Source organism: Monodon monoceros, unplaced genomic scaffold, assembly GCF_005190385.1.
Source record: "Monodon monoceros isolate NGI ecotype Baffin Bay Population unplaced genomic scaffold, NGI_Narwhal_1 Super_Scaffold_19, whole genome shotgun sequence".
Classification (NCBI taxonomy): Eukaryota; Metazoa; Chordata; class Mammalia; order Artiodactyla; family Monodontidae; genus Monodon; species Monodon monoceros.
In genome coordinates, this window is record NW_021703775.1 from 25,523,404 (window position 1) to 25,536,460 (window position 13,057).

A 13,057-nucleotide genomic window follows, 5' to 3' on the forward strand; every position below is an offset into this window, starting at 1 on the left:
CCACCGTTGTACTTTCTGTCTCTATGATTTTTAGCTACTCTAAATGCCTCATGTTAAGTGGAATCATATAGTATTTGTCTTTTCATGACTTGTTTATTGCATAATGTCCTCAAGTTTCATCCATGTTGTAGGATATATAAGAATTTCCATTCTTTTTTAAGGCTCAATAATATTCCTCTGTATGACTACAGAGGCACCACATTTTGCTTATCCATTCGTCCACTGGTGGACAGCGGGGTTGCTTCCACATTTTAGTTACTGTGAATAATACTGCTGGGAACATCGTTGTACAAATATATCTTCAAGACACTGTTTTCAATTCTTTGGGGTAAAGGTGGTGCTGAAACCTTGGCCTCTGTGCACTGGTGCCAAATTGAATCTCAGAGACAGAGTTTTGGGTGAAGTAGAAAAGAAAAAAAAAGCTTTGTTACTTTGCCAGACAAAGGGGGACCCAGGGGGATCATGCTCTCAAAACTGTGTCCCAACCCAGGGGAATTTGGTGAGGAGTTTTATAGCAACGGTTCAAGGGTGGGGTTACTGGTGAGGATCAGGGTGTGTGCAGGCCTGCATTCCTTTAATCTGGCCTCAGGTGGTCTCCTAATTAGCTTCTGTGGATCTAGAGGTTATCAAACTGTGACCTTCTCTCTGGAATGAAGAGTTCTGCAGAAGAGCTCAAAGATATTGTTATGTGTATCCCTTGAGGTGGAACTAGGACTCTACCCCAAGGCTGCACTATTGTTTCTTGACTGCTCCTCCCTTGTCTCTGCATCCTCTCTCTTCCCTGATTAGCAACTGTTTGAACCTGCCCTTTGGAATGCAGGGAGGATCACGGAGGCTGAAACCTATTCCCTACAAACAAGAAACGGGGGACACCGAAAGGCCTCTGTGCCCAGGAATCCTACAGGGCCCTTCTTGGTCTCAAAGGCCTTTCTTTTTAACACAACCACAATATTACTGTCACATCTGGAAAAAAATGACAGTAATTCTTTATTTTCATTGAATTATCCATGCGGTATTCATATTTATTTCCCAGATCACCTCATATACTTTTTAATGTGACTGGTCCACACATTGCACTTGGGAGATATGTCTCCTACATCTTTTTTTTTTTTTTCAGTACACAGGCCTCTCACTGCTGTGGCCTCTCCCGTTGCGGAGCACAGGCTCCGGACGCGCAGGCTCAGCGGCCGTGGCTCATGGGCCCAGCCGCTCCGCGGCACGTGGGATCTTCCCGGACCGGGGCACGAACCCGTGTCCCCTGCATCGGCAGGCGGACTCTCAACCACTGCGCCACCAGGAAAGCCCTCCTACATCATTTTTAATCTACATGTTCCTCCTCCTTTATTTTTCCCTTGCAGTTGCCATTATTGCTAAAGAAATTGCATTGTTTGTCTTACATGGTTTTCCACATACTGGATTTTGTTGACTGCATCCCTGTGGTGGTGTTTAACATCTTCCTCTGCCCCTGTCTTTCCTGTAAAGTGGTAGTTGGGTCCAGACTCATTTGATTCCTGTCTGGCTTTTCCACAAGACTATTTCGTAGGTGGTGACCTCTGCTTCCATCAAAATGCAGCTCCTGCCCAGCTGGTCTTTGTGTGTATATCTGTGACGTTACTAGACTCCGATGATCATTGCTTAGATCATTCTGAGTATTTTAAAACACACTTAGACCCACAGTTGTTGCGCTCTCTTTTTCCCAGTCATTTTCTCATAGTGATTCTCATAGTGATTACCCAAAGTAATCACTGAGGCCTCACTACCCTCAAGCAAGACGCAGCAAACATTTGATGAGCACTACTCTGGGCGGGAGATCAGAAGGGACACCAGAGAGGAAACAAGGTCCCTGTCCTCAGGAAGCTTGATGTCTGTTTGGCGGGACAGGTATATACCAAAACAATTAGGAAACACGATTGACTACAAATTAATTGTCATTTTAGCCTCTGAGCCCCAGAAGTCAGGAACTTTACTTAGAACAATCTGTAGCAGAGTTGCCTGGATCCCACCCAGATATTCTGATGCAAATTTGTCTCGGATACGACCTAAACATCAAGATTTTAGAAGTATCTGGGCTTCCCTGGTGGCGCAGTGGTTGGGAGTCCGCCTGCCGATGCAGGGGACATGGGTTCGTGCCCCGTTCTGGGAGGATCCCACATGCCGCGGAGCGGCTGGGCCCGTGAGCCATGGCCGCTGAGCCTGCGCATCCGGAGCCTGTGCTCCGCGGTGGGAGAGGCCACGGCAGTGAGAGGCCTGCGGACCGCAAAAAAAAAAAAAAAGATTTTAGAAGTATCTGAAGTATTTTTATATGCACCCAAGTTTAGGAATCATCATCCTAGGACAGGGGTTCTTCAAGTGTGGAATATTACTCAGCCATAAAAAAGAATGAAACAATGCCATTTGCAGCAACATGGATGGACCTAGAGATTATCATACTAAGTGAATAAAGTCAGACAAAGACAAATGTCATATGATATCACTTTATATGTGGAATCTTAAAAAAACGATACAAATGAACTAATTTACAAAACAGAAACAGACTCACAGTCATAGAAAACAAAGGGGTTATGGTTACCAAAGGGGAAAGGGGGTGGGGGAGGGATAAATTAGAAGTTTGGGATTAACAGATACACACTAGCATATATAAAATAGATAAACACCAAGGACCTGCTATATAACACAGGGAACCATATTCAATATCTTGTAATAACCTATAATGGAATATAATCTAAAAAAAGAATATATATAACTGAATCACTTTGCTATATACCTGAAACTGACACAACATTGTAAATCAACTATACTTCAGTAAAAAATTTTAGAAAAAGAAATGCAGGGACTTCCCTGGTGGCATAGTGGTTAAGAATCCACTTGCCAGTGCAGGGAGACATGGGTTCAATTCCTGGTCTGGGAAGATCCCACGTACCACAGAGCAACTAAGCCCGTGTGCCACTACTACTGAAGTCCGCATGCCTTAGAGCCCACACGTCTCAACTACTGAGGCCATTTGCTGCAGCTACTGAAGCCCTCACGCTCTAGGACCCACCTGCTGCAACTACTAAGCCCGCGTGCTGCAACTACTGGAGCCCGCATGCCTAGAGCCTGTGCTCCACAACAAGAGAAGCCACGGCAATGAGAAGCCCATGCACCGCAATGAAGAGTAGCCCCCACTCACCACAACTAGAGAAAGCCCGCACACAGCAATGAAGACCCAACACAGCCAGAAAAAAGAAAAAAGAAAAGAAAAGAAATGCAGTATCTTGGGCACCATTCCAGACCTGCTGAATTAGAGCCTGCATTTTAACAAGATCCCCAGGTGACTTGTATGCACATTAAAGTTTGAGACACGCTGGTGTAGAGGTATGTACTCAAAAAATCAGAGAAATGAAAGCATAGAATGGCCATGCTAGGAAGGAGGCTTCAGAGATCCACTCCACCTTTTCAACTGGTGTTCTTGGAGCCATTCTAAGGGAAAGAGGCCATGCCCCCTCTTATACAAAAAGAATGGGACCTATGTGCCCAGAGCATTTGCCTGCGTTGGAACCCCAGACAAGTCCAACTATTCCTGAGCCACATGGCTGTATATGACTACAGGGCAGAGTCTCATCAACCCTCAGGGCAAAAATAACCTGGGAGCTTCCATGGGCAGGCCACCCTCCTGGTGGCATGACCATCCAGGCATCAGTATTTTTAAAAATTTCCTCAGGCAATTCTAACAGACAGTCAAAGTTGAAAACCACAGCTGCAGACTTTGGGTCCTCCACGTTTCTATGTTCTACTCAAGGTGAAAAGTGAGCTTGATTTCTAGCTGTAGCCATAAAATACACAAAATTAAGTTCAGGCCTTGGGTTTACTGTTTCAATATCTGGATTCCCAAAATAGTTGCAAGGACAACTGAAGAGGTATCCCTAGTGAAGTTGTTGAGTATCATGGACTTTTTAAAAATCAAGTTCTCAAGAGATGGTGGTAGCAGGAGTCTAGTTTTGGCATTGCCCTGAACCTGGACACTGGTAACTTTGCTTTTCTGCAAACTGTGCTCAGGTTGGTTGAGACCTTGTCTGTGTATAGAGCTAATGTTTTATGGGTACCTGTAACACAGTACAAATAGTTGAAGTCCTGGGAAATGAAGAGGACCAATTGTTCTTGCTATCCAGCGTTACTAAAAGGATGTTTCGAAGGGTTTCAACTCACCTTCCCAGATGGAGCTGCATTTGTATACGCAGGAAGCTGAAGGATGGATGCGTGGGAGAGAACTGCCCGAATGTCCACCCAGGATGTTTATGAGACAGTGTAGAAAGCAATCAACCCAAGTGGCCCCACTTACTGGGACACATCATACCTTTGGGTGGATGGGGTAAGGCTGTAGAGTAGCAAAAGCGTCCTCAGTGGCCAGGAGACGGTGTGGTTTATCTCGCGTATTTTTGAGGTAAAAGGGGGCAATTTGAGTGATTAAATAGGAGAAGGACTCTCACGGAGAAGAGTGAGCATCTCCTGACCAAAACATTTGGACCTGTCCTTTGATTTCTTCCTTGCAAACCATTATGTTAATACAAGTTTTAGAAAAACTTTGTATTGATATTATACAGACTTGGATCTGCCATAATGTAAATAATGTTCTCCCAAACATATTTCCCCATTAAAAATGTCCTGTACACCTTGGTGAGCCTCTGAGGCAAGTGTCTGAGCGGTCTCTGCTCCAGTGCCATGTCTTCACCTCCCAGGCCTCCTCTAATCAAACCTCCCCATCCTTCAGAGTTTGGGACTAGCAGATGCAAACTCATATATAGAATGGATAAACAACAGGGGCCTATTGTGTAGCACAGGGAACTATATTCAATATCCCTTAAGAAACCATAACGGAAAAGAATATGAAAAAGTTTATATATATATAACTGAATTCCTTTGCTGCACACCAGAAACTAACACAACTTTGTAAATCAACTATACTTCAATTAAAAAAGAATCATTTAAGGACTTCCCTCGTGGTCCAGTGGTTAAGAGTCTGTGCTCCCAATGCATGGGGTCTGGGTTCGATCCCTGGTCAGGGAACTAGATTCCACGTGCCACAACTAAGAGCCTGCATGCTGCAACTAAAAAGATCCCGCATGCCACAACTAAAGATCCCTCATGCCTCAACTAAAGATCCCGTGTGCTGCAACTAAGACCCGGCACAGCCAAATACATACATACATACATACATACATACATAAATATTTTTTTAAAAAAGAATCATTTACCTGTAATAATAGGTCCATAATAATGCTAGTCAATAAACATGTATAGGGCTTCCCTGGTGGTGCAGTGGTTGAGAGTCCGCCTGCCGATGCAGGGGACACGGGCTCGTGCCCCGGTCCAGGAAGATCCCACATGCCGCATAGTGGCTGGGCCCGTGAGCCATGGCCGCTGAGCCTGCGCGTCCGGAGCCTGTGCTCCGCAACGGGAGAGGCCACAACAGTGAGAGGTCCGCGTACCGCAAAAAACCAAAACAAAACAAACGTATATATTTAGAAAAAGAACCTCCCCATCCTGTGTCCATCCAAGCCCCAAGGCCCCACCAGGCTCCAAGTTAACTGGTCTCAAATAAATGTATTGAATCAGGATATTAAACACTGATACTGCAAAATGCTCACACAATTGTGTAAAGAAGAAATCTGACAAAGGAAAAGATGTTCAACCTCACATGCAGTCAAAAGAATGCAAATATGATATAATTTTTCAATTACCAAATGCACAAAATTGAAAAGGAATGACAATACTAGAGTTTGAGAGACTTCAAAGAAATGTGAGGTCTCCTGTACATTGGTGGAAGTATGAATTGGCACAGCTTTCTGGAGAGCAGTTTGACAATGTATGTCATACACGTAAAAATGTGCAGACACAGCAGTTCCACTCCTGAGAGTTTATTGTAAGGAAATTATTGAACAGGGGTCAAGGAAATTCAAACCAGCCTTGTTTATAATAAAGAATAATTAGAAATAATCTAAATGTTGACCAAATGAGGTTTATTCACATAAATTATGGTCTACTCATACAATGGAATGCTAAAGAGCCTTTAAAATGATATGAATATTTTTAGACATTTATAGACATGAAAGGATATCCATTAGATACCACGCCCTTATGGTGTCATTAATGTAAAAGTGTGTGTGTGCATGCATGCACGTGTGAGTTCATGCACACAGAGATCTAATATGAAGGTCATCAGAATATCAACCATGGCGTCTTCTGGTTGGGAGAGCTTTGAATGTCTTTACTTTCTTATTTCCTTATTGTTTCTAAACTTAAAAAAGCAACATTATTTATTTTCACATTAATAGCTAACACTAACAGAGTGTGCATTACGTGCCAGGCACTTCTCCAATTGCTATAAACTGTTAGTATTCCTAACGAAGACAAAGGTGGTGAGAGATTGAGTAACTTGCCCAAAGTCCGTAGCTAGTAAACGTGAAGCTGGAATTCAAAACCTGGTTGTCGGGATTTCCCTTGTGGCGCAGTGGTTAGGAATCCGCCTGCCAAGGCACGGGACACGGGTTCGAGCCCTGATCCGGGAAGATCCCACATGCCGTGGAGCAACTAAGCCCGTGCGCCACAACCACTGAGCCTGCGCTCTAGAGCCCACAAGCCACAACTACTGAGCCCACATGCCACAGCTACGGAAGCCCACGTGCCTAGAGCCCGTGCTCCGCAATGAGAGAAGCCACTGCAATGAGAAGCCTGCGCCCTGCAATGAAGAGTAGCCCCTGCTCACTGCCACTAGAGAAAGCCCACACGCAGCAATGAAGACCCAACGCAGCCAAAGATAAATAAAAAATAAAACTTGGTTGTCTTGCTCCACAGGTTGCGCTCTTACTACACTAATTAACCCCAATAGATTGAAAGTCTCTTAAATCCTCCCCCCACCAACAACCCCACACTTCCCTTCAGAAGTAACCATTTAACCACCTGACAGGCATCCTTTCAAAACTGCTGCTGGGCATGTTCAGACACATGTGTAAACACACAAACACACATGTGTGTTTTTCTTTTTTTATAGAATGGGATGCATAGTTCACCCTTGTGCTTTTTATCTCTGAGTGTTATTCTTCAGCATGGATGTATGGAATTGATGTAACCATGTCTTTACTGGAAACTGGTGGTTTCCAGTTATTCACCCTACTGGACGAAGCCGCGGTAAGCGTCTCCTGGTATACATATTACTGTGTGTAGATGTGCAATGACACTCCTGTGATAATTTCCTAGAAATAGAACTGCTCAGTCAAACGACAAAAGAGACTCCCCAGTTCCCCACCCCAAGAAGGCTACGTGGCTACACTATATATATATATATATATACATACACACACACACACACACACACACACACATACTATATTCATACATACAGTTTGAGTGCCCACCCCCCATGTTTCCACCAACACAGGAAGTTGTCAGTCTTTTAAATTTTTGCCAATATGAAAAGTGAAGGATGTTGTTTCATTTGCAACAATTTAAATGTTCTTGATTACTAGTAAAGTTGAACATCTTTTCATACATTTATTGGCCATTATTTCTTTTCAGAATTGTTCACTTTTCAGTTGGGTAATTTGAGTTTTTCTTATTGATGTGAAGAAGCTTTGTGGACTTCCCTGGTGGTCCAGTGGTTAAGACTCCACGCTTCCAAAGCAGGGGGGTGCAGGTTTGATCCCTGGTCAGGGAACTAAGATCCCACATGCCGTCTGGTGCAGCCAAAAAAAAAAAAAAATCCTTTGATGCCCTGTTTGTTGCAAATATTTTCTGAGTATGTTGCATTTATGGGAATCTCATTTATGTCTTATTGTGTTACACAGAGGTTTTAGTTTATTTTTATGTAACAAAATGTGCCCATTTATTTTCCCTTTATGGTTTTCCATCTTGCTTAAGAAGTCTTTCTCCACAACCACAACATTCTCCTATATTCTCTTCTAGTATATTTATATTTATAGATTTTAACATGGTTATTTATTTATTTTAATTGTGGTAAAATATATATAACATAAACTTTACCATTTTAACCATCTTTAAGTGTACAGTTCAATAGCATTAAGTACATTCACATTGTTGTGTAACCATCACTACCGTCCATCTCCTGAACTCCTTCATCTCACAAAACTGAAACTCTGTACCACTTAAACAGTAAGTTCCCTGCCTCTCTCCCCTCAGCCCCTGGTAACCACCATTTTACTTTCTGTCTCTATGAATTTGACTACTCTAGGTCCCTCATAGAAGTGGAATCTTACAGTATTTGTCCTTTTGTGACTGACTTATTTCACTTAGCATAATGTCTTCAAGTTTTACTCATGCTGTAGCATGCGTCAAAATTTCCTTTATTTTAAGGCTCAACAATATTCCATTATAGATTTATTTTTATGTCTAGCCTTTAATCCACATAGAATTTAGTAGTGCTTGGTAAGAAGTAGGGACTTTTTTATATTTAGGTTGGTCATCTTTTAAACGGCTCCTCCATCAAAACCCAAATTCCCATGGGGGCTCAGGTCTGTTTCCAGACTGTTGTTTTATTGATCCCTTTGTCTATATCTGGACTGGAATTACAATGCTTTAATTAAGGTTTTCAGTAAGTTTTTATATCTGCTAAAAGCACGTCCCCTCCCCATTCTTCTTTTTTAGACTTTCCCGAACCACTCTCAGACATTTACTTTTTCAGAGGAACTTTAGAATTAGATAGTCACAGTCCAAAAATACTCCCCTGGGATTTTGATTGGCATAGCTTGACGCTACTCACTAACTTGAGGTCGACATCTAATAAAGCTGAGCCAGCAGGTCTCCAGCCAGATTTTGCTTCCCAGTGGCTCTCCAGGCTGTGCGGTGCTGCCCTCTGCGGGGGAGGTACAGGCCAGTGCTACCTCTGCCAGCCTGCCCGAGGCCTTCCCACTTGGTCCCCTCCACCCCAGCCTATGATTCCAAGGCTTCTAGAAAGGACAAACTCCTACATACCCTTGGTTTAATTTCTTTCCTTCCTCAAATGACGTTTAGATTTTAACTTGAACTTTCAGAGCCAAAATACGAGTGGGACTCATGGAAACCTCAGGCCCTACACTAGAACTGTGGGGAAATACTTTCCTGCTCCCAGCAAACACCCCATAAGGCAGACACTGAACACATGTGTGACCAGTAGACGGGTACCTAGGGTCCAGTGGACGATTTTTTTAACAGCTCTATTATTAATGGATACCATAAAGTTCCCTTGTTTTAAGTGTATTAATTAAATGATTTTTAGTAAATGTACAGAGTTGTGTGACCATCACCAAATCCAATTTTAGAACATTTCCACCACCCTAGAAGTATCCTTCATGCCCATTTATAGTCATTCTCTGATACCACATTGTCCTGAGCATTACTGCATCAGGAGGAGTGGGGGACCGAGTGGGGATGTCCCCAGGAGATCCTCTGCCTGTGAGTCTAGGACCAATGCCCCAACAGTGTGCATAGCATGACTCACAAGCCAACACCCCTCCCCTGAAGAGGCCCAGCTCTGGGCTCCTCCTGAGGGCAAAGGCCATGCTGAGCCCCATCCTTACTTTTCCAGGTGGATAAAGTTTGAAGAAAAGGTAGAGGAAGGAGGCGAGCGCTGGAGCAAGCCCCATGTGTCCACACTGTCCCTGCACAGCCTCTTTGAGCTCCGGACCTGCCTGCAGACGGGGACGGTGCTGCTGGATTTGGACAGCGGCTCCTTACCACAGATCATAGGTGAGGCAAAGGACCGCTGTGGCCCCCACCAAGCAGGGCAGCGTCCCCCCTCACCTGCCCCATCTCATGCCCACCCTTGGTCTGCATGGCACACCCACCTCTGATGCCTGCCTAATTCTGCAGAGACCAGGCTTTGGGTCTGAGGCCCCCAAGGCAGTGTCACAGTTGCTCCAAGTTTCAGATACACGTAGAGAGGGAAAGGTCAGCGTCTGAAATGCCATCCAGCAATGTAACAAAAGGGAGAAGGGCTTCTTAGCATGGTTGGAGACACCTATTGCCATGGCAACCTGTTTCTTGTCAGGGTAAATAGATCACCATTCATCTTTAGGAAATTAGCTCTCGTTTGATAGAGTGGCAAAGGGAGGGAGCGGCTTGCCTTATCATCCCTAAAACTTCTTGTGAATTTTGTTTTAGCACATTCAGTTTTGCCAGAACTACATTGCCCAAAATACTTTTCTAAAAAGAATTCACGTTAGGACTAAAACCACTTAGCATTGTACCTTGTGCTTCTTAGGGTACTTTCATGTGTACAATTTCATTTATTTTCCACAATGTTATTGATAGAAAGAGCAGAGAATCCTATACCCACACATGCATGCACATGTGCACCCACATGGGCACACAATGCACCCCCATGCACACACACATACATACACCAACTCCCACAGACATGCACACACCCTTTTACATATAAGGAGGCTGAGCGTTCATGACTGGTTCAAATTTTCAGTTCTGTGGCAAAGGTGGGACTATTTCTACATTCCCTGCCTCCTTTAGGTCACTTTTAATCCCACTAATAACAGATGAAACTGAAGACCCCCACACCCCTGGTCATTCGGTGCCACGTGGACAAGGCATGTTTGTTTCCCACTTAGATGATGTCATTGAAAAGCAAATCGAGGACGGCCTCCTTCGGCCAGAGCTCCGAGAGAGGGTCAGCTACGTCCTACTGAGGAAACACCGTCACCAAACCAAGAAGCCCATCCACCGCTCCTTGGTTGACATTGGAAAGTCAGTCTCCTCCACCACCAGTGAGTTGGGCCATACGCTGGTGGCTTGTTCTATGCACGCATCTCAAACCTGCAACCCTCCACTCTTGATATCCCAGAGTTGAGATGCCCAGACACTAGCCTTGCCGGACCTGTCAGATAAACGCAATAATCGGTACAAAGTTGATAACGCTGCTACCTAAAGAGACTTGAGGAATCTCCTTAGATGAATTATTTTAAATGGAAAATGTTTAGCCTACGGTGGGCACGTACTCGGCGCTTACCTGGGTTCCAGGCACTGTCTGCGTGCTCCACACGTATTAACTCACTTCATCCTCACAATGACCCCATGACTAGGTACTGTTCTCATCACGCCCAGTTTACAGACGAGGAGGCTGAGGCACGGAGAGGTTGAGTTACTTACCTAAGATCACATGGCCAGTAGGTCGTGGGACCAGGGGTCATCTACAACACCTGGTGTCTATTTAATCAATTGTATATCTATTCCACTTTCAAAGGTACAAATATTTTCTCTAATCATGTTCAGGCTATTCACTTGCTGAAAAAAATCCTGAAAAACGAGAACCAAAACCAGAACCTCCTTTCTTCCTAGAAGGGGAAGAGACATGTCTTGCAGCCCAGCTTTATTTAGGTGACACGATCGTAAACGTGAATTGTGCTAACGGAAGAAGCTGCGCCACTCCAGCAAGTCGGCCGAAGTCAAATCTCTTCTGTCCCTCCTCCCAGATCGCAGCCCAGGCCGGAGCCCCGCGGCGGGCCCCAGCCTACACCACTCCACCGAGGACCTGGGGATGCGGCAAAGCGCGGATTACGGCCGCCTGTGTGAGTATCTTCTTCCTCTGCCACTGTGTGGCAGCTTCGTCCTGGCTGTGGCCGCTCTGGAGTCAATTTTCATGCTTTCATAGCAGAGGAGGTAAAGCCCAGGGTCTGTCTAGAACTCTCAGGCATCCGAAGAAATCTAGCTTTCACCCTAAACCTGGGCTGCCCTCAGAGTCTAACTTACTACCGTAATTTTCTAAATAATTCCTCCAAAAACTGCAGCTCTAATCAAGTCCTGTCATAATCAATACCCAATCCTGTGTGCTAGGCATTTTTAACTTAGTCTATGGCTTTATTTTCACCAAACTGATCATTAGCTCTGTTTTTGGTGAGACGTCTTCCTAGAAACAATTAAAAGCAGGCTAGGTCCTTTGCCCCAGGACAGAGAATGTTCCCGTCCCTGGATGACGGTCTTGGGCCCCAGACAATGAAATGCTGGTGGAGCTGCAGCCCCTGAGGGCTGTGACTGGGTGAGTGGAACCTGTGAGGGGCATGGTCACAGACCGGGTTTTGTCAGGCAATTCATCAGGGCTGAACAGACAGGTGAGCTGTGAGGCAAAGAAAAGAGGGAACTTGGGAAGTGAAAAGAAAAAGCAGTGTGAAGGAGTATTTTCCTTTAAATGCTTTTACTAGAATGACAAGATACGAACAAGCACATCCCAGGGCTGTGTCCCTGACCAGGCCAGAGGAATGCTTCAGGACAGTGACAGTGATGTGACCTTTGCCACGGCAGGGGTTTGTCACGGTCTTTTCTCTCTGTTCTTAGTGACCCCTGCTCTTAGTGACCTCCTGCTCTTAGTCTCCCTGGTCTTGGTTATTCCACAGAGGGAAGCTGGCAGTCAGAGACGGTGAATGGCTTTGGGACGAGCCTTCTGCTCTGTTATTTACTGTATATGAAGTGCCAATGCTGCTGTGGTGGGGACCTGGATAAAAGACATGAATAAGTGATTACAGCTTTGTGTGCACACCTCCCTACCCCAAGGTGGCACCTGGGAAGGCTCAAAGAGGAGGAGACACTTGCCTGAGTCTTGGAGAATAAATAGAAGTTTTCCAGTAGCATGGGGGGAGGAAGAGCGTGTTCTTTAGAACAAAGGAAACAAACAGCAGGTGAAGGGAAGGTGCTGTGAAGGGTGCCGCATATTCGGGGAAATAGGGTGATTCAGTTCACCAGGCTCTAAGGGAAAGAGGGTCCAATCAAAAGGGGCCTATGAATCCTGCAAAAGACCCCAGCCTGTATTCTGAGGGTAATGGGGACTCCTGAGAAGTTTTATGCAGGAACGTATCATGGTCAGATTTTTATTTGAGAAATAAACTAGAAGGGGCTGAACTATTGGGAGCAAGAGACGGGGACCGTGTTCGGGCAGTGAGAGCAAGAACAGACAGAAGGACCCCGCTGGGCTTCAGCGACTGGTGGGAAGTGGGAAATAAGGAAGAAGGAGGCGTCAAGGCTGGCTCCTGGTCTGCTCTGATTGCCAGTGGACAAGGGGGAGGAAGCACTGGCGGTGTGGGGT

At 45.0% G+C, this 13,057-nt stretch overlaps 1 protein-coding gene across 1 annotated transcript in view; it reads left to right on the top strand.

Moving 5' to 3' along the window:
- SLC4A5 (solute carrier family 4 member 5) overlaps nucleotides 1-13,057 on the top strand; it is a 97,294-nt gene that overhangs the window by 42,360 nt on the left and 41,877 nt on the right. Inside the window, exons 4-6 of the mRNA XM_029231906.1 lie at nucleotides 9,557-9,717; nucleotides 10,593-10,748; nucleotides 11,454-11,549. Of these exons, the coding sequence (XP_029087739.1) occupies nucleotides 9,557-9,717; nucleotides 10,593-10,748; nucleotides 11,454-11,549 (413 nt within the window). The remainder of the gene's footprint in view (nucleotides 1-9,556; nucleotides 9,718-10,592; nucleotides 10,749-11,453; nucleotides 11,550-13,057) is intronic.